Source organism: Muntiacus reevesi, chromosome 13 (genome assembly GCF_963930625.1).
Source record: "Muntiacus reevesi chromosome 13, mMunRee1.1, whole genome shotgun sequence".
NCBI lineage: Eukaryota > Metazoa > Chordata > Mammalia > Artiodactyla > Cervidae > Muntiacus > Muntiacus reevesi.
Genome location: NC_089261.1, coordinates 10,870,273 through 10,897,254, shown reverse-complemented (window position 1 = coordinate 10,897,254; position 26,982 = coordinate 10,870,273). Strand labels below are relative to the sequence as shown.

Sequence of the window (26,982 nt, the reverse complement as noted above, 5' to 3'; positions counted from 1 at the left end):
ATTTATCCATTCATCCTGGGTGGCTTCCATCTTTTGGCTATTGTGGATACTGCTGCTGTGAGCATTGATGCTCAGCGTCTTTTTGAGCCCCTATGTTGAATTCCTTTGGGTGTATACCGAGGAGTGGAATTGCTGGATCATATGGTATTTCGATGTTTAGCTTTTTGAAGAACTGCCAAACTATTTTCCACAGTAACTGCACCATCCTACATTCTTACTAGCAATGCAACAGGAGTTCCCATTTCTCCACTTCCTCACCAACTTTTGTTATTTTCTGGTTTTCTGATGATGGCCATCCTACTGGGTATGAAATGGTATCTCATCATCAACACCAAGTTTTGAGGCTGGTCAAGAAATTGGAGATGGGAGCTGGGTCGACAAGTGAAGATTATTCCAGGAGGAAAACAGAAGTTAAGGGAAAACGGGGTATCATTGGGGTACCGAGTTCTGAACGCACAGAGAGATACAAGACACAAGCTCAGGCCCGTTTTCAAATAATTTATTAGGAATTCAAAACTGAAAATAAAACCTGGAAAAAGAAGTTACAGATGTGGAGAGAAGAGACACCGGAGGGTGGTAACTTGCTGGCTTCGAAACACCGTGTAACATCTTTTAAAAAAAATTTCCCAAACAAATCAGAAAACGGAATTCCAAGGCCCTGAGCCCATGGGTGGGCCCAGCTGGGTGGGGGATCGATCACAGGAAGGGGAGGAGAGGAAAGCAAGTCTCTCGTGACTCAGCTCAAGTGTGTAGAAAATTAAAAATAAAAACCAATAAAATGCAGCTTCTCTTTTATTAGGAAACATTAAAAAAAAAAAAAACCACGAACAGCCGCGCATCTCAGTAACAAAGATTATTGCTTTGTGTTCTCAGGGCTAATAGGTTAAGCACCTCACACAGACAATTAACTCTCCAAAGGGGGTTTTCAGGGGAGGGGACCACGATGGGGAAGGGAGCTTAGGTTCCCAGCCCCAGACCTGGGGGAGAGGACACGGGCAGGCAGTGGGTGGGGGGCGCTCCACCCCGCCACACCAGCCTGGTCACTGTTCATGAAGTCATGACCTGAGCCTCTTTTTCCTTTGAAGAGGGCCCAGGGACTCGGGGCTCTGGCCACGGGACCATCCTGGTGGGGAACTTCAGTGAGAGAATGTGGGGGTTCCCTGAGAAGCCCTTTGCTTTCCCCTGGGGTCCGCCCCTTCCCAAAGTGCCCACCCTCAATGCCCACTCATGGGGGGCTCGGGGCAGAGACCATGAAGGCCTGACCAGGTAGGGGGCGGGGAGGGGGGTGACCTTTGGAGAGTTAATTCCTTTCCAGCAGTGGCTCTGGGCGAGCCCTTCTCTTCCCTCGCCCCCACACTGGTTTTTTTTTTTTTTTGGGGTGAACGGGCCCAAGGCCTTTGACCCCATAGGGCCTGAGAGAGCGGGGCCTGCCTTGGCCACAGTTGAGGCCTGCAAGCTTACAGTAACGGTGTCTGAGAGGAAGGTACAGAAACGCGGGGTGGGGTGAGGCGATGCCCTCGCCCCCAAGGGGTCTTAGAGACGGGTGGGGGCTTCACCTCACAGTATTTACATATATGATACAGGACGGGATGGTTCCAGGGGCTCGGCCTGGCCTCCTCAGCCTGTCCTCCTCTCCAGGGCTGGAGGGAGCTGGCCAGGGGCCCACACCCACATAGACATTTTGTTCTCAGCTGGTGGGGGGGCACCTGGCCCCTTGCCCCCTGCGGCCTGGGGCTTCACATTCACAAACCTAGAAATAGTTTAAAAAACGGTTTCTTTAAAAAACAAAACAAAACAAAAAAAAGGAAAGAGAAAAGGAAGGAAAAATCAGAATAAAAAATCCAGGGTTGTGGCTGTGGCCTGTAGCAGGCCCCCTCCGCCCTCACTCTAGCTATGCACAAATACAAAAGCCTTCTTGGGGGGTCCTATGGGGGCGCGGTGGGGAGAGAGGGGCGCAGACCCGACGTGGGGGGGCGCGGAGAGGAGAACGGGGCGGGGGGGGGTGGGCAACCGGCTAATCCAAAATAAATAAAAGCAGGTAGGACAGGGGAGGTGGGGGAAAGGGCCAGGGGCGGAAGAAGGGGAGGTTAGTAGGGGAGCCAGACATGGATGTCCGGGGGTGAGGTGGGGGACAGCAGGGCAGGGGCCGGGGGGCCCAGGGAGTGGGGGGCAGGCAGTAGCGGTCCGAGTCGCTGCGGGGAAGGGGGCGGCGGCTGCGGCTGAGGTGTCCCCGCCCCCTCGCTGGCTCACTCGTGGTCCTCGTCAGCTGCAGGCCAGGGCGCTGGAACACAGCAGCGGGTTAGGGGGTCCTGCCCCCCGCCTCTCTGCGGCCCACAGAACCCACGTCTCCTCGGGCCCAAGGCCTCTTTCCCTGATCCCTTCCTAGGCAAGCTTCCTGCATATACTTTGCATCTCCTGCTCCCTGTCTGGAACCCTCTTTTCCTAGATTTCTGGATGGCTGGATTTGTTCCAATGTCACCTTCTCAGGGACGGCGCTCTGAACCCCTGAAGCAGGTAGACCTCTCACGTGCAATTTAGAATGATGTCAATTGCTCACTTCATTTCTGTCTGTAGAGAGAGGGGAGCCTTCTTGGTCTTCTACATCCCCCTCTCCCGAAACAAATGCTCAGTTAATAGTTGTTGAATGCACAAATGGACAAAGAAAGGAAATGTCGCTGAGACACAGAGCGCCCTACTGTACACAGCATGATGGCTGTGTGTGCAGGGTCTTCCCCTCCCCCTCGCTCTCTGTATGTGTAGATGCGTGGACAGTATTCTGTTTTACCAGTTGGATATTCCGGTGCATGCATGCAGTCTATTTAACCGCTCTGCTGTTGATGGGCATTTCAGTTATAAAAATAAATGCCTAGACGTAGAATCGCTGTGTTATGGGCACGAAATGTTTAGTCCAGATAAACCCTGCTCTTTGAAAAACCTGAGCCGATCTGCACAGGTCCCTCTCCTCCCTCATCACTGTGGAGCCCAACAGTCTTAAAAAAAATCTTTGCCTGAGAAGTGGCACCTGCTGCCTTGTGGTGGCTATCATTTACATCCTTTATGGAGCAGTTTGAGCAGCTTCTCTGGGCCTTTGACCATTGCTGGGATAAAGATCTGTCTCCCCACTGGGACTGTGGGTTCCAAGAAAGTCTATGTCCCAGACTGCGCTGCTCAGCGCTAGCCAGATGCCACCCACACCCCAAGGCCCCAGCCCACCTCCTCACCTCCTGCCACCTGTTTCCTGCTTCAGTGGTACCCATTGGTGAAAGCTGTGGCAATCAAGGGGCCCTGGAAAGAAAAGGATTTGACTCCTAGATTCCTGGGGGTGGCTGAGAAAGCCCAGGGGCTCCTCCTCTCTTCCGCAGGAGCCTCAGGTAAGGCATAGACCTGCCTGTATAGGCCCTGCCTGTATTGCCCCTACTATCTACTAGGGTAGATTCTCCAGGGTAGGGCCTGAGAATCTGCAGATAACCAGCACCCTGGTAAAAAGCAGGGCACCCCTGAGCTAGAATCTAGCCTCCATGCAGGCAGAGATGCTGAGCCTCATTTGCACAGTATTCCCAGAGCCCACCCAATGGCTGGCATACAGAGGGTGATCATTAAATGCCCACTGAACGAGTGAATGACAACTCTCACTGATCCTGGGTCTTCCATCCATCATCTCTTGCCTCTCTTCTCCACCTCCCCCGAAAGACAGACAAGGCCTCTCCCTCCTTCAACTTCTGGGGCCTGCAGATCTGGGAGCCACTCACCCCAAGACTGTGGCCGAAGCCAGTGCTGGGGGCGGGGCTGGCAGCGCTGATGTAACTGCTGACCCCTGAGTCCTGATTGGCTGCCCCGTAGAGCTCGGCCATGGGGCCGGGGCTGGTGGTCCCCAGGAAGCCCCCTGTGCGGCTGGGAGTCGAACCTGGAGGGGGAGCCATCGTCCAGGGGTGAGAGCCTGGCAACCCAGAAAGAAGACGGTGATAGCCCCGGCGCCCACTGTGACCCCGCAGCAACCCCCCCCCCAACCCATCCCACCCCCTCCCCCGGCCTTGACCCCTCCCCCTCGGCCTCACCCCCACACCCAGCAGTGTTGTGGGACCACTGCCTGGAGATTGACCAGAGTCCATCCACCCCCACCAACCTTAGCCCAGGGCCCCCGTTATCTCTGGTCTCATGGCTCAGCGGTGTCCTTACTGACTGCCCCTCCCTTCTGGAGCCCTTCGCACCTGTCCCCACCCCACAGCTGCCTGCGCTGTCTAAAACAACCACCACTCCACTGTTTAAAATGTTTGGTGTGTAAAATTATAAAAATAAAAAGTAAAATAAAATAAAATGTTTGGTGTTTCCCTAGAATCTGGTTCCTTGTCTCCATTCCTCACCCCTCCACTCCACCCATGCTAACTGGCCTCCACGCCTTGGCACCTGCTTGTCCCTCTGCTGGGAATACCTTTCCTCCTCTTTGCCTTCAGATCAGAAGGTAAGAGGGGCAACCTCCTGGCAGCCCTTCCCAAGAGGCCCGTCTCTGACACCTGACTTCCCCTGGTAGGCTGTAGCATGGGATGGCCTTTTTTAACACCTGCCGCCCCACCAGCTCGCAAGCTCTGGAGGGCAGAGACCACACCTGTCTCCTTCCCGGCGGGCCTGGCAGGTGCTAAGTTCATAGTCCTTGAGTGAATGAACCAGTGAGTCCCTCTGAAAAGGGGTAGCCGTGGCCGCCTCCCCTCCCCTCTAGACTTCTCTGTCCCCCATCCCCCCTGCCCCCTGCACGCCAGACAGCCTCACCTGTCCCTCGAACCACAGCCGCTGCTGCCGCCGCCGCCGCCATGGGTCCGTAAGCGGTGAGGGGAATGGCTGGAAGGAAAGGTGTGGGTGCCTCAGCGCAGCGGCCGAGGGGCAGCAGGGGTGCGGGCAGAGCCTCTCTGGCCCTAGCCCACCTCAGAGGGGTCAAGCGCAGCCCCGGGGTCAGGCAGAAAGAGCTCCCTTGGAGAAAGGGAGGAGAGAGGATGGCCTCCCAGGGATCGGCTGGGCCTCTGCTTCAGCCTGGACTTGAGGGACACACGTGCGCAACCCAAATGTCATGGGTGGGGGTGGGGGGTGGTGCACAAGCCACATCTCATGGGGGGGTGGGATGGGGGCGGGGCACCCCCTGAGCTGCCCTGTACAGTGCCCGCTGCTGCCATCGCCGGGGAGGGCCCTTGGCTGAACCGGGGGGCTACTCAGCCCAGGGCTATCGAGAGATATGTCCCTCTTTCCGGCCCAAGTCAACCAGAGCCAGTGACTGATTGACACAGGCACCAAAAGCTGGGCCTGTCGCCCCAAGGACCAACGGGCTGAGACATGCATTCTCGCCTTCCCGCCCCCCACTCCCCCCAAGCCCCCCAAAAGATCGGGCTGAAGCTAGACTCCAGGCGACAACCCCATTTCGTTCTTTCTGCTGCCTGGCTGGCTCCCCGCACGCCCCTCCTCCTGGCTCAGCACCCCTGGCCATCACCCAGGAAGAAATGACCACTCCCTTCCCCAGCTCTCCTCATCCCCTTTTCCCTGACCCTCTCTTCAGACACAGGGATCTGGCTATTCCCTAGTTTGCTGTCTACACCCCCCACCCCACCACCTCTACAGTGCCGAGCACCCTGCCTTGTACACAACAGGTGTTTAAGGAATAGCAGTGATCGAGACCATCCCCAAGAAAAAGAAATGCAAAAAAGGCAAAATGGTTGTCTGAGGAGGCCTTATAAATAAATAGCTGAGAAAAGAAGAGAAGCAAAAGTCAAAGGAGAAAAGGAAAGATACACCCATTTGAATGCAGAGTTCCAAAGAATAGCTAGGAGAGATAAGAAAGCCTTCCTCAGTGATCAGTGCAAAGAAATAGAGAAAAACAATAGAATGAGAAAGACTAGAGATCTCTTCAAGAAAATTAGAGATACCAAGGGAACATTCCATGCAAAGATGGGCACAATAAAGGACAGAAATGGTATGGACCTAACACAAGCAGAAGATATTAAGAAGAGGTGGCAAGAATACACAGAAGAACTATACAAAAAAGATCTTCATGACCCAGATAACCACATTGGTGTGATCAGTCACCTAGAGCCAGACATCCTGGAATGTGAAGTGAAGGCCTTAAGAAGCATCACTATGAACAAAACTAGTGGAGGTGATGGAATTCCAGTTGAGCTATTTTAAATCCAAAAAGATGATGCTGTGAAAGTGCTGCACTCAATATGCCAGCAAATTTGGAAAACTCAGCAGTGCCCACAGGACTGGAAAAGGTCAGTTTTCATTCCAGTCCCAAAGAAAGGCAATCCCAAAGAATGCTCAAACTAATGCACAACTGCACTCATCTCACACACTAGCAAAGTAATGCTCAAAATTCTCCAAGCCAGGCTTCAACAGTACATGAAACATGAACTTCCAGACGTTCAAGCTGAATTTAGAAGAGGCACAGGAACTAGAGGTCAAATTGCCAATATGTGCTAGATCATCGAAAAAGCTAGAGTTCCAGAAAAACATCTACTTCTGCTTTATTGAGTACATAAAAGCCTTTGACTGTGTGGATCACAACAGACTGTGAAAAATTCTTCAAGAGATGGGAATACCAGACCACCTTACCTACCTCCTGAGAAATCTGTGTGCAGGTCAAGAAGCAATAGTTAGAGCTGGACATGGAACAACAGACCGGTTCCAAATCGGGAAAGGAGTATGTCAAGGCTGTATATTGTCACCCTGCTTATTTAACTCATAGGCAGAGTACATCACGTGAATGCTGGGCTGGATGAAGCACAAGCTGGAATCAAGATTGCCGGGAGAAATATCAATAACCTCAGATGTGCAGATGACACCACCCTTATGGCAGAAAGCGAAGAACTAAGGAGCCTCTCGATGAAAGTGAAAGAGTGAAAAAGTTGGCTTAAAACTCAACATTCAGAAAACTTAGATCATGGCATCTGGTCTCATCACTTCATGGCAAATAGATGGAGAAACAATGGAAACAGCAAGAGAATTTTGGGGGGTTCCAAAATCACTGCAGATGGTGACTGTAGCCATGAAATTAAAAGATGCTTGTTCCTTGGAAGAAAAGCTATGACCAGCCTAGACAGCATATTAAAAAGCAGAGACATTACTTTGCCAACAAAGGTCCATCTAGTCAAAGTTATGGTTTTTCCAGTAGTCATGTATGGATGTGAGAGTTGGGCTATGAAAGAAAGCTGAGCGCCAAAGAATTGATGCTTTTGAACTGTGATGTTGGAGAAGACTCTTGAAAGTCCCTTGGACTGCAAGATCAAACCATTCAATCCTAAAGGAAATCAGTCCTGAATATTCACTGGAAGAACTGATGCTGAAACTGAAACTCCAATACTTTGGCCACCTGATGGGAAAAATTGACTCATCTGAAAACACCCTGATGCTGGGAAAGACTGAAGGCGGGAGAAGGGGATGACAGAGGATGAGATGGTTAGATGGCATCACCGACTCAATGGACATGAGTTTGAGTAAGTTCCTAGAGTTGGTGATGGACAGGGAAGCCTGGTGTGGTGCAGTCCATGGGGTCCCAAAGAGTTGAACACGACTGAATGACTGAATTGAACTGAACTGAACTAGGAGGGACCTGTGCCTTAATGATGGGTTGTCGTGAGCCTGGAGCTGCCTCCGGCTGGGGATGAGCACCCCCTACTGCTTGGCTCTACCACTGCAACCCTGAGAGGCCACACTCCCATCCAGAGCCAGCATCTCCCGTTCAAAGATGCGCCCCTGGGGGCTGTTTTAGTGACCCTAGCCCTGAATTGGAACTGGAGGTGGGGTGAGGGACCCTGGAAAAAAATCCTTGTGAAAATTCTTCAGTAGGTTGTTGGGCCAGAAGATGAAAATCTAGGACAGCATGCCTGCATAGTTGGCAGACGCTTTGCCTAAGATCTTTAGAGAGCTGGCACCCTCTCACTCAAGACATCACCTCCTTTGAGAAGCCTTCCCTGACTACCCCTGCTAAGACAGCCCCTCGCCCTGACTTGAGCACCTTAGCACATCTTCTTGTTTTATTTTCCTTGTGGAACCTCTCACCCGGTGCAAGTATCTTGATTTACTTGTTTATTTACTTGTTTATGCCTGTCTCCCTCCACCAGACTGTCAACTCCAGGAGGGCAGGGAGATTGTCTGTCTCGCTCCCTATTGAATCCCCACCGCCTGGAACAGCATTTGGCACAACAAATATTGATTAAATGCACAAGGAAATACTGTCATCTCTTGAAGGTGAGGGCAAAGTTCAGACCCCCGACCTCTAAGAACTGCTCAGCCTCGAACCCACTGCCTCCCCAGGCCAAAATATCTGCAGAGGGGCTATTCCTTCCCTCAGTTCTTTAAGGGCAGGGCCGGGCCCTGAGGTCTGGTTTGGGGCCCAGTTAGGCATTTCCTCAAAGCAAAACCAGCATGCTCTCATCACAACAGTAAAACATTACTCATTTGTATAATAAGTATTTATCTCTCTCTCTAGAGCACAAGTTCTGCAGATGGGAGCTTGACTGTCTGGCTCCTTCTTTGTCTCCAGGGCTTGGCTGGCTGTCTCACACAGTAGGCCCTCAATACGAGTTCCGAGATGAGTAGGAAAGACCCCCATCTGCCCCCCAACTCATTCTGCTCAGGGAAGATCTTCTATCACCCCCACCATCAGGACTCCCTCCCCTTCCTTCACCCCATGTGCCTCTTTCCCCTCCCCCATTTTGGGGGGCCCCTGAGCACCCCTTGGAAGGAAGGTCTCATCTAAAGCAGCGTCCACGCTTGTGTCTTCCACACGCGGCTAGGTTCAAGGAGAGGAGTCTGGGGGTGGGGTGAGGGGAGAAGCAGATTGAACACAGAAACCCGTTGCAGCCCACCTCATCTGCATCCCGCCCCTTGCCCCTTGCTGTGGGCCTCCGCCCCAGCCCCAGCTCCAGAGCCGAGCTGACAGGCCCAGGTGAAAACTCCAGCTGGAGAAATGGCCCAGGATGGCCGAACACATCGCCCTACTTGCCCACGAGTTGCAAATGGGCTGGGTTCGGCCCTCAAATAGGTTTCATCTGGTCCCCGGGGAACTTAAAAATTTGAAACTCGTTGCTAATATTTGAAAATAACTGAAAAATTCATTTGAAAGTGAAGCCGGGTTTCTGGCTCCTCTTGGAAAAATGGGATCTGAACATACCGGGTTTCCTCCTGGCAGGGGCTGAGCAGAGCCACGCCCACCGCCGGAGCCACGCCCCCATCGTGTCCCGACGTCCCCACCCCGCCCACTCCCACTCCTTTGAGGCTCTGGGCGGTTCACCTCTGGATCCCAGCGCCGACGTGGTGCCTGGCATACGGGAGGCGCTAGATAAATATTTGTCAAGTGGATGAATGAGTGATTTCGCCTCCATCTGCTGGGCTTGGCCCTGTGCCCTACCCTTAAGGACCAGACTGGCCAGTGCCCGAGGCTGCTGCTCCGCCGGAGGACTGGAGGGCAGGAGAAGAGGGTCCCCCTAGCTTTCCCGGGGTCGGTCCCTGGGTCATTGTCTTTCTCCCCCATGTGGCCTGTGAGATGGACGAAATCCGAGCGACTGACCTGTAAGCTCGGGGAGGACTGGGGCGCTCGGGAGAGGGGTCCGCTCTACACGGAATTCTAAAATGAAACGTAAAACAGCTTAGGAAGTTGCAGAGAGGCCCCTCGGGCGTGGCCCAGGGAGGACGAAGGCACCCATGGGACACTGGGTGGGGGGACAGGCCATGCACGGGACCCGAGAGCTGGGGATGGGGAGAGCACGGTCGCCAGCAGGCCAAGGTGGGGACGGAGACAAAGACACAGAAAGGTGAGACCGACAGGGAAGGAACAAGTGGGCGGAGTTGCCACCTACACTCCGGGCACTGATGGTGGAGCTTCTATCCCTGGTGTTTTTTTTTAAAGGTCTGAAGGCACTAAAACATCTCCCAGAATCCATCTTTTCTTCTATTTTGGGGGCAGGCAAGCAATGACCCTGGAGCAGCTCTGCCACCTTCTAGACGAGTCATCTTTGCAGTCCCTTTTCCCCTCTGAGCCCGTTTCCTCACCTAGAAAATTGGGCTCATCCCGCCTCCCGCTGGAGATCACTGTCAGGACTAGTCAGTGTCAAGTGCACAGAGGATTCATATCTGGACAGCCCAAGGTGCAAGGGCTTAGGGGACCCTCCAGAGAAATAAGACCAAAAAACAAACAAGAGCCTTGCAAAAACATGATACTTGATATTAAAAAAAAAAAATTGAATAGTCATGGGAAAGGTTCAGAACTTTGTTGGGCTTCTTGCCACATATGGGAAGGGCTAGTGTTGTTTTTATTTTGAATTGCAAATGAGGGTGGTGATCATCATGGTTTTAAATTGCTTTTCAGCATTCAGGGTCTCAAAAGGTCTCATCTGCCTTGGCAGGGGCTCAGTGTAGCACATGGTCATCATGGGGGAGTCCATAAGGACACAGCCAACTCTGGCCCTCAGGCGGGACTCCCCACCACAAGCCTGATGCCCTTTTGGTGGAAGTGGCAACCCTGGACGCGGGTAGGGAGGAAAGGCAAGAGACAGGCAGAGGTCAGCCTGGGAGGGAGGGTGTCATGCAGGGCCACACGGGGAGCCCCACCCCCAGCTTCTCGGGAGGGGAGGGGGGCTGGGTGGGGAGAGGCGCTCCTTCCTCAGACATGCCCTTCCTTCCAAGCCTCCAGCAGGCAGACCTCCCCCCAGCCATGCACCACCCCCTGAACACTGCCCTGAGGAGTCAGACTGCCCGGGAACTGGGGACATGCGGGCAGCAGAGGGACACGGCAGGACTTACCGGGAAACTGGTAGGTATAGCCAGGGGCAAGGCCTGTATAACTCCGGCTGGCGTAGGTCGTGGCTTGGAAACCAGGGTAACCTGATAAGGCAAGGGAACCAGTGTCAGATGCTTTATCTACAGCTCGGTGGGGGAGGATGTATCACGAATTCCCCTCCCCACTCTGTATCATGAACAATAATCACATTTACCACATACATACTATCTGCATGCCAAGCCCTATACAAAACCCACTGCACACTTTGCTCTCTCCTTAACCCTCATAAGAATCCCAAGTGGCACCATTAGGAGCCTCATTTTACAGGTGGAGAAACTGAGGTTCAGTGAGGTGACATTTATGAGCTGAGAATAATCCAACCCCTTATCACAGTTCTTCATGCTGTGGCTCCTGCCTCCGTCCTCTCCTCGTCCACACCCTGCCCCTCTCTCTCTCTCTGCTGCAGCCACACTGGCCTCCCTGCTGTGTTTCAGATTCACCAGCTCCTTCCCACCCCAGGGCCTTTGCACATGATAATTCCTCTGCCTGGAACACTCTTCCCCAGGTTTTCACATGACTATGACCTTCTCATTGTGCAAGAGGCAGTTCAAATGTCACCTCCTCAGAGAAGTGATCCCACAAAAGACCTCTCTCTCATCAGTTACAACAGTATTTATCATATGACTCTCCCTGGTTTTTCCCTTTCAATATTTATCATGTCACCCTGGTTTTTTCCTTTCATAGCACTGATGACCAGTATCTGAACTTATCCCAGGATTTCTTCAAGAGCTGATTTTCTGTCTTCCCCACCTTTTATTTCTATCTCTCCATCACCAGCACAGTGCCTGCTACTTAGTATGCATATATTGTAATAGATATTTGCAGCTTTGAAAGAAAGATCACATAGTGAGTAATAATGGTATAATTGGGATTCAAAATCAGATCTGACTGGCTCCAAGTCTCTTAACCATGATTCTCTATTAGTTAGAGGTGTTCTTTTCTTTCCCCCACCCCCACTTTTTTTGGGGGGGGCCTCGACAAGCACATGTGGGATCTTAGTTCCCCAACCAGAGATCAAACCTGCTGCAGTGGAATGGAGTTTTAACCACTGCACTGCCAGGGAAGTGCCCCTCCCCCACTTTTTAAAAGGAGTAAGACCAGCTAATGAATTGTTTTGAAAAGAAAATTTTCTCAAAGTTCCAAAGGACGGTAAAGAAACAGAAAAGATTCTGGTGGATCTTGTTCTGGAGGACATAAATAGCTATAAAGAACAGTACCGGTCAACTGATAAAATCAGAAAATAGTAGATTAGATTAAAATATTGTATCAATATAAATATATGAAGTTGATAATTATAATGTTTCATGAAAGCACACCCCTAACCTTGGGAAATATACACTGAATTAATTTACCCTCAAATGATTTAGAGAGAAATCATAAGCGTATCATGTATGTGTGTGTGTACACATATGTGTATATATATACATACACATATAGAGGGAATGAGAAAAGCAAATAGGGTATGATGTTAACAGTAAGTGAATCTGGGGACTTCTCTGGTGGTCCACTGGTTAAGACATCACCTTCCAAAAGGAGTAAGAGTTTGATCCCTGGTTGTCCCCCAACCAAGTCTAATAACTCACATGCCTCTCAGGCAAAAAATCAAAACATTAAAAAAGAAGCAATACTGTAACAAATTCAATAAAGATTTAAAAATGACCCACATTAGAAAAAAAATCTTAAAAACAAACAACAGGTGAATCTGGTAAAGGTTATATGGATTTTTTTTGGTACTACTACTTTATTTTTCCAACTCTTCTGAAAATGTAAAGCTACTTTCAAACAAAAAGTCAAAAAGCAAAACCAAAACTTCAGCAGACAATGTTCCACTTGGTGGGTATGCTCCTCACCCCCTCTACCTGTGGCCCCAGTCCTGACCGTCTGTCTAGCCCATGCTGCACCCCCTTCTCCGAGTCCTTAGGGCACCCCTGCCCCATCTCCAACATAAAGACCCCTTGTTAGTGTTCTCCTGTGTATATACAGCTTGTCTCTCCAGGAAGACTGTGACCGTCTTGGGGTCCCAGCTCAGACTTTTCACCTTTGGTCAAGGGCCCCAAGCACTGCTGACTCTTGTTCATCTTCCAAGGCTCATGGTGAGCTTGACCCCCCTCCCCAGGGAGCTTCCCCAACCCCCAGGTCGATTTAGGTGCCTCCTCGGGCCCCCCACAGCCTCCAGTCACTCTGTGGTGACACGGTCCATTTAATCTTGTCTCTCGCTTGATGGGAAACACAATGAAGGCAGGTCCTATTTCTCAGAAGCTGCTCAATAAACATTAGTCGAACAAACAAGAAGAAACATGCTTCTCTCTACCTTCCCAAAGGCCTGTGTGTCTGTAAATGCTGTTCCATCTGCCTGACCATTTTTACCCTCCCCTGCTCCCGGCCCTCCCAATGACTTAGCTCCTACTCAACCCTCAGACTCGGCTTAAATGTCATGTCTCTCCTAGCGTCTCCAAGTCTTGGTCAGCTTCACTAGACCATCCTCCCTTGGCACCCTACACTTCTCCATCCCAAACCATTTATGTTTTTGTTGTTTAGCCACTAAGTTGTGGTTGTGTCCGACTCTTTTGCGACCCCATGGCTCCTCTGTCCAGGGATTTTCCAAGCAAGTATACTGGAGTGGGTTGCCATTTCCTTCTCCAGGGGATCTTCCCGACTCAAGGATGGAACCCGTGTCTCCTGCATTGGCAGGTAGATTCTTTACCACTGAGCCACCAGGGACTTATTTGTTTTTCCTGCCAGACCATAAAGCCCCAAGGAAAGTCACCGCTGTAATTCTTGGCATAGGGCCTGGCATTTATAGTTGCTCAATAACTACTTACTAGATGGATGAGTGGACAAACAAATCGAACGGTGGGATGGACAGTAGGACCAATTAATGAGGAGCAACTGGACCATTCTTTTGGTTACCAGCAGAGGGCAGCACCCCACAACCAAATCGCCCACCTTCATTAGGACTGCCAGACCTGAGATCCTTGGTCCACACACCCTGGGCACTGTCTGCCCAGACCTGAGGGCAGACCACAGAGGAAAGGCAACACCCACACAGCTCCTGGGAGCCCCAGGTGCAGTTCTGGGCAGGGAGAAGCCACAGGTGCAGGCCTAGCACATACCCAGCATGCCGATGCCCAGCATGAAGGCGTCCATCCCGTAGGGCATGACTCGAGACCTCCCCCGGGCCGAGCCCGTTGGTGACATCACCTCTTTTGGCTGAGCTTTCTTACATTCCACCTGCAATGAGATCCGGTGGTCAGTCCCTCCTACAGACCCAGGGTCACAGACCCTCTCCTATTCCCTGGCAGGCCTCTTGTTCATTTCATAGTTACTATTTGTGGCGTGATCGCAATGTGCTAGAGATGGGTTGAGCATGCAGTGGTTCATCAAATGCTTACACCGGCCCCGAGATGGATGGAGGTACTACTGACACTCTTGTTTTGCAGACGAGGGAACTCAGGCTCAGTGAGGCAAAGTCATCTGTCCAATGACTAGACTAGGAAACGGTGGAATAAGGATTTCAGTCCAAGTCCCTCTGAGCCCACCAGCCATGCTTTCTAACCACCATGTTCCTGTCCACTCTTTCAGGGGGTGAGAGAACTGGCTTTGCCCCATGGACTGTGAGGCCCCTCTGCCTGCCTCCAGAGCCTCCAAGCATTCTCTGGCTGACTCAGGCTAGAGCCCCAGTCTCCCTCTGCATGCCATGTGCAGTGTTCCCCACCAGGGATTGAACCCATGCCCCTTGCAGTGGGAGCGCAGAGTCTTAACCACTGCACCACTAGGGAAGTCCACCTGCTCACCATTTTGTTGTTAATTTCGTGGAAGTGGATTTCACACACTTTCTCCACGATGTCCTCACTCTCAAATGTGACAAAGCCGAACCCTGGAGGGTAAAGGCAAGGTCAGAACCGGGCTCCTGGTCAAAACCCAGCCCCAAGTCATACCAACAGCACCACTCCCTTCTTACAGGCAAGTGTCTAAGAATTAATGAGAGGCTTTGCCTGCACCCTGGCAACCTCTCAAGTACGTGACGAGACAGGATTTCAGTTCCCAAATCATAGATGTGAAAACCAAGGCTCAGTGAAGTGACTGGTCCAAGGTCACATAGCAAATTAGAAAGAGGCAGGGCTGTGACGCAAATGACATTCAACATGCCTTTTCTCTTCCTCAGATGCTTTCCAGAGAGGGAAATAGAAATACTTTTAAAATACACACACAAATACTTCTAAAAATGTACATGAACATGGACAGGTATATTTTTGTATACAGATATACACACACACATATACACCCCTAGGTGCCCACATATCACAGAGACACTTTAACTAGCGCTCACAAAGGCATTAAGGTCCCTGTGTGCATATGAGGGTTACCCTGACATGTTAGATCTACACAACTGTTCAGTATCAAATACGCTCACATGCATAGATACAAACACATAGACACACACACCCCAGCACATATCCCACTCCCCAAACAGGTTAAAGGCCCAAAGCTCTGAAGGCACTGGAGAAACAACCTTGCCTCCTCCTGGGTGTGCCCCAGGGGCTGGAACGGGATTTCTCAGAAGGCAAGGCCCTTGGGAGAAAAAACCAGGCAGTGTGCACCCGGTGGCCCAGAAGCTCACAGAGTCAGGGCCAGGGGGCTGGGCTCGGCCCGGGGTGGGGCGAGGGGGCCAGAGGCAGGAGCAGACTGTAGAGTCAGCCTGACCCTGGGCTGGCCGGGCCCCAGCTCTGGTTACCAGGGACAAGGTAAGCCCAGCAGACTCTGGCTGGGGCGGGGGCGGAGGGCTCGGTTGCAGGGGGAGGAGAGGTCCACTCCTCCATTCCTCTCCTCTCCGGTGTCTGCAATTCGGCAAGTTTCTAGCACAGGAAACGGCGGGACAAAAGCCTTCTGTAAGGCCAGGCCCGGGAGAGGATGCAGATCCTCGGGGATAGGATGTCAGGAGGCGAGATGAAAGGGCAGCTGTGACCTGCAGCCCCCGGGCTGACCACAGGCCCCCAGCCCGGCCTGGGAAGGAGGAGGGGCCACACTCACCTCTGTGCCGGTTGGTGGTTTTGTCGAACATCAGCATGGCATCATCCACCTGAAACAGAGCTCCCGTGGACGACCCGCCGGCACGGGGTCCCCACCGCAACCCAGGAGCCAGGGCTCCGACACCCACTCCCTCCTGCCCGCTCCAAGCTTTATCTCAACCTGCTCCCTGGGTGGGGGACAGCGTTCCATCTGCAACCCCAACTGGCTGCCACAGCACCCCCGTTCAACCACCAGATTCTCCTGCAAATATTAAGCACCCACTATATGCCTGGCACTTTGCCCCACCATCTTCTCCTTGCATGGTAAGAGCCTCATTCTGTCGATGAGGAAATGGGCTCAGAGAGGTGAAGTCACCTGTCCGGGGTCACACAGCACATCCCAGATCAAGTCTGGGAGGAGTAGGAGGAGGCAGACAGTGGGTGCTAGAGGAGAAAATAGAGGAGTAAGATAGGAGATGGGGAAGTGAAAACCTCTTTCCCACTTGCAAAAGGCTAGGAGGACAGCAGCCACTCTAGTCAGACCCAACTCCCCTCTCCTCGTACAGATCTTTTCCTCTAATTGAGGTTTCCTTTTGCTAGAGGCTGTAATTAAAGCAAGTAGAGTTCAGTGCCTGGGCTGCTGGCCTCCCACTGACTGGGGGAGGGGGAAAGGGTGGAGGAAGGGGGAGGTTCTGCATTATCCCCCATCCCTTGGACCTTAAGTCTCCTCTTCTTGCTGCTCCCTCAAGGCATCCTTTTGGATGTAGGGACAGCCAAAGGCCTTCGCTTCCCTTCCGCAGTCCCAGCTTCCCTCTGCCTACATCTGCTGCTTCCTCCTTGCCCTCTTAATTCTTCAGCCAACGTCTGCTGTCTCATGGGGTTAAGCTAAGGTCGGATTCATCCTGGGTGGAAATCAAGGGCTGCCTCTGACACTGCCTCTCCCTACTCCACCTTCCACTCCAGCTGCTGACCCTCCCCCAAATGGTCAGACACCCAAGGGATCAAGGAAAACTTCCTGAGGCCTTGGGGCACAGCCTCTTCCCCACTCGCCTTTGCTCTCTGTCCTGGCTGTCATCCGCCTTGTTAAAGTGGAAAGGGCGGCCCCTGAGCTGGGTGGTCCTCCAGCTCTTAGGTACCAAGCAGTAATCGGGCCCCCGACTTTCCCCAAGGAGAAGCAGGATCCCCCACACCACTGAGTCGGGAGACAGCTGGGTCCCTGGAGAATCTCAGGAGAAAATGACATCTCTCTGCCCAAAGAGGCTCCTGCCCTAGGGCCGCACAGCTCGCTGTCACCGTGGCTCCCATTCCTATGGACCCATTCTGAGTCCCAAATCAGCTCAACCGTCCAAACCGGATGGACACTTCACGTTTGGCACAGAGAAAAGAGAAACCCGGAAAGGGGGGCTTGTGATAGAAGCACAGGCTTTGAGTAGGACCGGCTGGAGCTGGAAAGTAACCTTGGCCAGCAGCTTTAGGTCTCTATGATTCAAGTTGGTTATCTGTCAAATGGGGCGTTAGCTGTGTCTTATAGGGAGGTGTTAAAGGAGATATGCATGCAACAGTCCTAACTCACAGCACCCGGGATAGAGTAAGCTCTTAATAAATAGCAGCTGTTATTATTATTATTACCTTTATTAGAGAGGGGCTTGCCCACAGTCACATGGGGAAGGCTGGCAAAGCTAGAGAGTAAACAACTGGACCCCACTGGCTTTGAAGGTTCCATGAAGGCAGTGCCAGGTCAGTCACGACCGCCCTATCCATCACGGGACTTGTGCTCCCTGATTACTTTTTGAACCAATGAACAGATGAGCCCAGCCACACCCTCCTTCCCTATCCCTCCAACGAGTTCCTGATTCAGCCCAAATCCACCGCCCTTCCTCCAATCAAACCCTCTCGCTCCACCAGCCCTGGCCACCCCCCACCCCCAGACCCTTCAGCCCGGGCCTTGGCTGGACAGACGGGGAGTGGGCAAGCCGGGTTGAGGCCAGGGCACAGACCAAGGAAAAGTGGTTGGGGGTCCAGGGGACCCCCCACTGGCGTCCCCTCCTGGGGCCAGCAGAGGGGAGGGAAGCTCCCGGCCCAGTGTCCTTAATAGGCTTTGGTCTCCATGGGAACCCGGGGGCAGGGGGGCTCGGGCGGGGGGGAGGGGAGGCGGCCGAGGCCTGCTGACCAGTGGGAGCCGCCAAGTTCGGCGGCCGCTAAGCCTGAGTGGCAGCCATGGCGGCTGACCATTGTTCCCCCCTCGGCGGCGGCCCCTCGATCCGGGCGGGGGGCCCCCCGCCGCGGGGCCCTTGGCATTCCCGGCTGTCCCCCTCGCTCCCTGGCAGCCTATTCTCCGGCTCCCCCTGGCCTCCCCGGGCCGGTTTCACATGCCAACGCCGATTTAGGCCCGAACAAAAGACGCGGCCGCTGACGGCTTCTCCTGGGGCCCGGTTGCCATGGCAACGCCGGCCCCGGGGGCAGGCGGCCTCCAATCACAGCTGCTGGATCAGATTAGTGCGAGCTCTAATGCTCGGCGCTCAGACACAAAGACACCCCACCGGAGCCCGAGCGGGGCCTGCTGCTTCCCAGGAGCGCCCTTCCCTCTGGGGCCCAGGCCGCCCGACCTGCCCTGGATCCGGTACCCGGGTCCCTGCGGAGGCGCCTTGAGCCTAGGCCTCTGGCCGAGGCATCGCCAGCATACGCTGGCCAGGGGACCTCCCACCCGTTCCCTTAAGGCAGGGGGCTGGAAACCCACCCAGTCCCCAGCTCACGTCCCATTCCCAAGCCACTATTCTCCTGTGCCCTGCGCCTAATATAGGGAACCGAAAGGGCCTTGATGGGAAGGTGAGACCCAGCCGGCAGCCTGTTTCACGTCTGAAAAGCCCAGGGACCCCAGCACTCAGCACAGCAAGCTCTACTTCACCCCAAGGCTTAAGTAAAACTTGGTCCCCTCCTAGCCATCGCTCCATGGCACCTTGAGGTACACACGCTCCCCTTTCTGGGGGGTGGTGGGGGACACGCTATTGTCTGATGTCACCACATTGCTTCTGCATGGATTAAATGGCCCAGAAATTTAAGTTCCAGGTACCGCAGAGCTAAGAACCAGTTCTCTGGGACTGATCAGGAATTTGGGGTGGTCTCTGCAGCCCCTCCCCGATAAGCTAAGAGATCAGCACCACCCCCCACCCCAGCTCCCACCTGCACAAGCAGGGTTCTGAGTACAACTGGGAGTCATATTTATTGCCTCGTTATCATCCTTAGCAGGAAGGAGTGGGGGAAGGTACAACCACCCTGTGGACTGGACAGGTGCAGACTCCCAGGAGGCCAAGGGGGTGACTGGATTGAACTGGCTTCGGGAGCACAGCCTCCCTCAGGAGAAGGAAGATAAGCAGGAGAAGGGCAACAACAGGGATAGCTACTGTGTGGCTTCCCTCCCTGGGGACATGTCCACAGAGTCTGAAGCCCACAGATAGGCCAGGAGCCTGAACGCTGGGTTTGGCCCAGCCTCACCCACAAAAGGACCCAGCCCCCTCTGTGACTCTTGCAGGAATGGAATGACCTGGCTGGACTCCGCGCTTGCTACTGACCGAAATTCCACAGGGCTTTCATACCCCGTGTCCAGCCCCCCCACCGCCCTGACCCCCAGCCAGTACTCCCCAGTTCGGACCCACCTTCCCGAACTGCTCAAAATACTGCTTCACGTCCTCCACCGTGGTGTTTACTGATAGGCCCCCAACAAAGATCTTCTTCGTTCGAGTCACCATCTGTTCGGGGAGGGAATGAGAAAGTGGGCATCTGAGTCCTGTGGCCTACCGCCACCAGCGGGGGCTCCAGCCCTCCTGCTGGGGTGCCAGCTGACAAGCTCTCTGCGGCCCCAGCTACTCAGAAGACACCCCCTACCACCACCCCGAGCTCCCCCCTTGGACTCCCACCTCTGGCCCTGTCGCAGGCAGCTGTACACCCCACACCCTGGCTCGCTCCCTGGGGTCTGTGTCAGGAAGTGGATGGCTGGCTCAGTGACCCAGACCTCCAGCCGTACCTCGAAGACCCCACCAGCCACTCCTAGAAGAGGCCAAGGCCCATCCCAGGGTCCCCCGGAACTTAACACCGACATTTTCCTCATCAACCTCTTCCCAACCCAAACTCTGGCAGCCCTGTGGCCCCAGCCCTGTTTTAGGAAGAACACATGGTCCTAATTACCCCAGGAGCGCATGGCTAATCCACGGCAATTCCCAGCCCCATCCTAGCACTAAAGCACCTTCTGTCACCAAACTGCTTAATGGAATTAACCCAATTCCGACCATGTGCTCCCTGGTGCGGCTTCCTTCCAATACCTGCTCCATAATTGCTTTCAGGCCCTCTGCTGGACCCTGGCAGGGATGCCCTTTTCCTGTCTCCCCAGACCTGCCCCTCTCCTTTCACTGTGGCCGGAGCTAGGCGCCATGACTTAGAATCATAAAGCCACCAATTCCAACCAACCCCTTGCAAAGGGGGAAACTGAGATCTCCTGGAGAGGGACCTAGTCCCAGGACACATGATAAATCAGCCGACTCAGGGCTCCTGCTCCCAGGACTGTAGTCAGTCCACTGCCTATCTCCTGTTTTCAACTGCTTAAAAATGAAGATGTGGCTAGTTGCCCTGGGAACTAGAATACCACTGTTAGGCCCCTGTGCTGCACCAAAAGTTTTGAGTTCTGTATGGCTCCACTGCTCAGAGACTACCCAGAAAAATGTGCCACAGCACCGGGGACAAAGGACACTTAGGAAGGCAGCCACAGTCACCCAAGTTGAAAGATAACAGGTGACAGATGCCATGATCCCTCTCTGCTCTGCAAGCCCAATGCACCTCATCCCAGAGGTGAGGGGAGCTGGGGGGGGGGGGTACTGGAGGTCAGAGGTAGCTCCCTGACCTGTCTCTAGTTCAGCTTCAGCAGGTAAGTCTGGGCTGTATTTGAGTGCCTCCCACCCCAGAGGTGCGGGCACAGAAGTTGTGATCTCCAAAGTCACAGAATTAAGTCCAAAGTGTGCACGCGTGCATGCTGTCACTTCAGCTGTGTCCGACTCTGTGCAACCCTATGGACCGTGGCCCTCTGTGGACCAGGCTCCTCTGTCCATGGGGATTCTCCAGGTAAGAATATTGGAGTGGGTTGCCATGACCCCTCCAGGGGATCTTCCCGACCCAGGGATTGAACCCACATCTCTGTGTCCCACACATTGCAGGCGAATTCTTTACCCTCTGAGCCACCAGGGAAGCCCAGAGTCCAAAACATACTGACTTCAAATACAGGGCAATGAATCCCCTGAGGGGTTCCTCTTTCTCTCAACAAATGCAGCCCCCTCTCCCTAGTCCACCCCAGAGCACAGATGGAAAAATGCATCGTGTCTGCAATCCCGAGAGCAAGGACATCAAGAATCCTCCCTCCTCCCATCCCATGCCATGTCATTAGCACTCCACTCAGAAGCCTCTTCCATAGAAGAGAATGATGGGAAAATCTCTACTGGTGGTACAGAGCTACTCCCAGACACAGACATACCTACCTTAGGCTGTGCTCGCCGAGGAAAGGCCACCTTGGGATCAATCTGAAAGAGAGGACAGAGATCGAAGAGGCCTGGCTATCACACATGGCCTGAGGATCTGAGGACCACTCTCATCCCAGGACACAGAGGTGACGTAGAAGTGACAGAAACCACCACGGTCTCTGGCAGGAAAATGCAGTGGTTAGAGCTGGGCTGTTGGGTTCATATCCCACTTAACGCTGCTTCCCAGCTGTGAGATCGTGCACAAATGACTTAACCTCTCTGAGCCTTAGGCCTGAGTTCACCCGCAAAATGGGCCAATACTGACATCCACCTCAAAGGGTCCTCTGCAGATTATTTGAGGTAATGCTTACAAAGCACTTGTTGTCTAGCCCTCAGCAAGAACCACAAAAAAGTAAGCACAGACTTATTCCTTCTGGCACCAGATATATTGAAGCCCTTCCTGCCTAAGAGATACCTGTCCAGGTGAGGCAGGCGATCCAGACTGCGGGAGCGTTGGGAATGGAAACGATCTTTGCCTGAAAAAGGCTTTGAGATAATAGTTCGTAAACCACAAGGATAGACTCCATTGTTTTCCCAACACCAGCGCCATCCAACAGTCCTTCCTGATGGTGCAAGCAAACAGTTCCCTGATAGTACAGGTCGGCTTGGGGTGAAGCAGAGCACAGGCTTTGGTGACATGCAAGAGCACGGGATTTGGACTCAGAAACTTTGGGCCCCTTGCCAAGTCTGTGATCCTGGTAACTTGCCTGACCCCTCTGAGCCTCAGTTCCCTCATCTGCAAAGTGGGGACAATAGCACCCACTTTTCCCAGAGGCAGCTGCATGGAATCAAATGAGATAACGCAGGTGAAAGCGTTTCTTTGTGAACTGCCCTTCTTTGCACAAACAAAGGTGCTATTACCAGCGGGCCACCTTTGCCCTTGGCCGTGAACAACCAAAGGGGAAAAAGCAAGATGCACCTGGGTACTCCCAGGTACTATATTCGTATTAACAAACATCAAAAGGCAGAGCTCAAGATACTGTGATCAACACAGGACCTCTGAGGCCCAGTCATTTCAGAGTTTCTTGCCACTCACGTGGGTGGACACCACTCAGAAGTTCACTAGCCAATAGCAGGGGACATCTGTCTTTCCCCACAGTTCCTTCCGTTCAAAACTCAGTCTAGTTCTAGGCAACAGACTCTGGCTCTTCACTGCCTGAATGGCACAAACCAGGGAACAGCCCCCCTGTTTCCCCCACTGGAATCTACCCACAGAGAAGGAAACTCCAAACTCCACACTGGGCAATGCCTTCTCTCTCCCCAAATCCCATGGGGCTCCAGGGATAATTACAGCTGCCCACCGAGGTACGATTTTGTATCTCAATGCACATGTTCGTCCTTCTGTTTCTCCTGGAGGCCACCAGAACACACCTCTGACAGTCCCCCTGCGCAGACACTGATGGGGAGATGGTACTTAAGCCATGGCCCGCAGACCCACGCACAACCAATCGCTGACACACCCTACCTCCATTCTGACTCACAGCTGGCAACACAAAACCCAACAAGTAAATAAAAGGTGAAAGTCAGAACCCAAAATAGACTCCCCACAATAAGCCTCCCTTCCACCCCCACCCCTTTCCCAAGCTGGAGAATGCCAAACACAAAGCCCCTGCCCTTTTCAGAGTCCCGCATCTCAGAAGGATGCCTATCTCTTGCTCCTTCCTCCCTTCTCTCTTCCTCTTATCCATCTTCCATGCCCCTGCCCCCCAGCTCCAACCCCAGTCCCAACATCTCGGCTTCCTGAGTGCTGCAGAAGCCATCAGTGCATTCTGAGGACAGGGGATGGTAGGAGAACAGGCAGCTTGATGGCAGATAATCACCAAAAACAATAGGCCACTGTCTCTCCATTCCCAGCTTGGGTCACTCAGTCTGCGCCAAGAAGATCCTTTCAGGGCCGGCAAAGTTGAGGCCTGGCCTCATTGGCTCATAACCACGGGCAAGAGTGGGAGCCACTGGGCAGAGATAACAGGAGCTGGGGACAGGCGGTAGTTTAACAAATTCTTGGGCACAACCAGCTATTGTCGCAGGTAAGCAGGAGCCAGTGACTGACCCAAGCAGGGAGGCCCAGCGCTGGAGGAGAGTGGGGGAGTGTGGAGAGAGATCGCACTGTCCCTGGCAGACGGTCACCCCATCACAGAGGAGCCCTTCCTCGTTTTCTCCTCTCCCCTCTCCCCTTGAGCCGGGGCCTGGGCCAGCGCCCCCTGCAGGGCCCAAGACACTGGGGAGCGGTGGGACAGCAGCAAAATGTTCCCAGAGTCTGAATGCCCAGCCAGCGGCTTCTCCCCAGACCTAGCCGGCAAGAGTTGTTTCCAGGCAAGCTAGGGCCCTCCTCATAAATTCCTCCACGGGCAAAGCAGGTTCACATCTTCCACACAAAGCCAGGAGCTCATTGACCAAAAGTCAGGGGAGGGAGGGAGAGGAGGGGGGATTCAATGACGCTTTGCCATTGGTCTGGAATGGGGTGGTGGTGAGGGGGGAGCCAAGTACTAGTTAGAGTTCAGAGAAGCCACGGGTGGGTCACTGCAGCCCTGACTCACCCCATTTGGGCTAGGGGAGGGACCTAGCCCCACCCCAAGCTCCTCTCTGAGGCATCAAGATTAGTATGTGCAGGGGGGGGCGGGCAGCCTCATCTTCCCTTCCCGGTCCTGGAGGGACTGGGGTAGGGTGGGGATGTAACATCGCTTAGCAGGCTTGGGATTTTGTAGCTCCGTCTCCCCTCAACTCGACCGACAAAGTTTCAGAGCGTGGCAGCCCTCCTACTCCGCAAACTCCCTCCTTTCTCCCGGGATCCCATCCAACTGTCCCCCCACCCCCAACCCTGGACAGTCCTGCCCCCTCTCCTCCAGCGACCTCCCTCTCCCAAAAGACCCCCGAAGCCCCGAGGGCCACTCACTGTTTTGGAGTCGAGCTCGTGCCGCGACTGCGCCAGGACTTTATCCACCCCCGCCTGGTCCATGAAAGTGACGAAGCCGAAACCCCTGCGCGCCGTAGTGAGGGAGAGGCAGATGGTTACAAGGCAGAGAGTGGCGGCGAAGCGGGGCGAGCCGGGAGCCGGAGGAGGGGGTGAGGGGCTCACCTGGATCTCTTGGTCAGGGGGTCCCGCATCACCAGACACTCCTTCACCTCCCCGAACTGGCCGAAGTATTCGCGCAGCCCTTCTGTAACCACACACCCGCCTTCGGACCAGCCCGCGCCCCTGCGCCCTTCCCCCCTTCCCCCGTCCTTTGCCCCCAGTGACCCCGGCGCGGCCCGGCCGCCCCCGCGCCCGGCAGCCTGCACGCTCTCCAGCGCTTCCCCCCCACCCCTGGTCTTCACCCGACTCCCCTGGAGCCTCCTGGCGCCCACGGGGGCCCCAGGAAGCCGAGGGCCGAGCAGGGCTGGAGGGGGGACGGCTCCGGCCGGGTTCCCGCCGCTCCGGGAGCCGCCTCACAAAAGTTTGAGCCGCAGGTGCGAGCGGAGTTGGCGCTGCCGCCGGCGGGTCCCCGGGGCCCAGCCCACCCCCCACCCCCGATGCCCCCTGAACCCCTCATCTCCTCCCCTCCACCCGCTGGGCCGTGCGCGCTTGCCGATCGCCCTGCGCTCTCGGGGTCCCCGGGCGGGGCGCGAAACGGCGCAGGGGCGCCCGGGGTCAGCGGGGCGCAGGGCCGGGCTGGGGTGTCCGGTCCCGGGGCGCCGGGGGGTCCCGGGTGCCCCGCCGGGCCGGCGGGCGCTCCCGGGCTCGCTCACCCTGCGTAGTCTGCCAACTGAGTCCCCCGATGAACATCTTGCTGCGGAGGAGGAGAGACACAAAGGGCCCGCGTGAGCGCCGGGCGCCCGGGCGCAGGGGGCGCGGGCCCGGGCCCCGGGGAGGCCCGGCCCGACCCGGATCGGCCATGTTGGCGGGGCCGGGGCGGGCGCGGGCCGGCGAGGCCGGGCCGAGCCGGGCCGGGCCGTACCAGGGGTCGTGCGGCGAGTCCGGGGAGGCGAGGCCGGGCTGGGGCGCGTCAGTCTCCATCGGGAGCCGCGGGCGGCGCGGGCAGCGGAGCGGCGGCGGCGGCGGCGGCGGCAGCGCTCGGCGCGGGGCAGATGAGGAGCGCGGCGAAGGGGGCCGGACGGACAGGCCATGCTGCCCCCTCCCCCGACCCCGCTCGGGCGGGCGGGCGGGGACGGCCGAGGGGAGGGCCCGCCGGGGGCCGACCTGCCGGCTCCTCCCCCCGCCGCCCTGCGAGCATAAAGCCCCGCGCTCGCCAGCCCGCCCGCCCGGGCGCTCGCGGAGGCGGCGGCGCCCGGACCCCGCTCCCGCCGGGCTCCCGGGTCCCCGAGGGCAAGAGAGACCCCCTCGAATCCCGAGGCGGGCCGGGACCTGGGCGCGGCCGCACCCCCCACCCACCCCGGCACGGGGGCCGGGCCGCGGGAACGCCCTCCCGGAATGAAGCGCTTCCCGGTGCCTTCAAGGTAGCTCGGTTCCGGATCGGGGACCCCCCCATCCCTAGTCCTCTCTCTCAGTTCCCCGCTATCTAGAATCTAAGAGATCCCTAATCTCCCTGGGTCGGGTGGGAGATAACCCCCCAATGCCCTCACGTTCCAGCTGGTGAGGATCCCTCCATTCCCCCAGACGGAGCGAGAATCGCCCTCCGAGCCCCCAATTTCCGCTAACCCTAATTTAGAGTTCCCCTCTCGGCGGCCCTCGGTCCACTCCCGGTGTCCCCTCCCGCCCCTCCCTCCCGCAAGTCGCGTTCGGGGAACCCTCTCGGTGCATTGCGTCCCGAGCGGGGAGCCTCCATCAGCACCCCAGGAGAAACCGTGTTAGTTTCCCTCGACCCTTTCTGAGACTCCCTCTCGGGTCCCCCCACCCCAACCCCTTCCTTGCACAGCCGTGGACTCTATAGTCTTTTTGAGGAAACCCTCCTGCTGCGAGCTCGGGTTCTTGGTTTGCCGGTTGCCCACTGACCCCACCTCCCCAGTGTGAGGAATCGCCACCGTTTGCCTCACTCCCCGGCTAACTGGTCAGCCCTACTCGAACTTCTGTCTAGATTCGGGAAAGCAGGTCCCAGAGGCTCACCGCCCAGTCCCCATGGAGACTGGGGGAAAGGTCAGCGCCTCCAGAGGGGCCCCCCTCCGCTTCCAGTTTAGGAGCCCGTTGGCTCAGCTGTGCACTTTCCTCTTTGAATGACCGCCCCCCGACTTTTTTTTTATTGCAGAGTTCTAACCCCCCCCCCCCCCATCGGATTGGAAGAACCTAAGATGCCTGCCCAGTGCGTTTGGAGTTATTTCTCTCGGTCCGTCTCAACTTAAAGGGCTCCCACGGAGGCAAACGCCTTCCCGTCTTCCTTCTCCCCACATCCCCATCTTCTTGGTCTCTGAGACCCTCTAGTGCCATTGCCCTAGGCTCTTGGGAGCCATCTCGCCCACCCCTTAAACGCCCTCCCTCTAGCCCGGCTAGTCCACCCTGGATCGCGGGCAGATTCAGGCCATTCTCCCTACCCCATCTCTCCAAATCCATAGGCTCTTGTCAATTCCCTGGCAGAAACCAGTCAAGAAAGGGTCAAAGCAGGAGGCTAAGCAGCTGCTCCTCCCCAAATCCCCGCTGGGGGAGGGGGGGGCGGTCTCAGCGCCA

The 26,982-nt window shown here is 55.2% G+C and overlaps 1 protein-coding gene across 4 annotated transcripts; it reads right to left on the bottom strand.

The window, feature by feature from the left end:
* Positions 1-2,112: 2,112 nt before the first annotated feature.
* Positions 2,113-25,493, bottom strand: MSI1 (musashi RNA binding protein 1). 4 transcript variants are annotated; one of them, XM_065904336.1, is made up of 15 exons: positions 25,322-25,493; positions 25,113-25,153; positions 24,463-24,544; positions 24,280-24,364; positions 21,345-21,386; positions 19,479-19,571; positions 15,848-15,896; positions 14,611-14,693; positions 13,930-14,047; positions 10,780-10,860; positions 9,548-9,604; positions 4,765-4,833; positions 3,750-3,937; positions 3,222-3,285; positions 2,113-2,281 (listed from the first exon to the last, which is right to left on the bottom strand). In XM_065904336.1, exons 1-14 carry the CDS (start codon positions 25,378-25,380, stop codon positions 3,244-3,246), a joined length of 1,089 nt encoding a protein of 362 aa, XP_065760408.1. In that variant the 5' UTR covers positions 25,381-25,493; the 3' UTR covers positions 2,113-2,281; positions 3,222-3,243. The 4 variants fall into 4 exon arrangements, with proteins under 4 accessions (XP_065760408.1, XP_065760409.1, XP_065760410.1 ...); XM_065904337.1 differs by having other exon boundaries at positions 3,750-3,904; XM_065904338.1 differs by lacking the exon at positions 9,548-9,604.
* Positions 25,494-26,982: the final 1,489 nt, after the last annotated feature.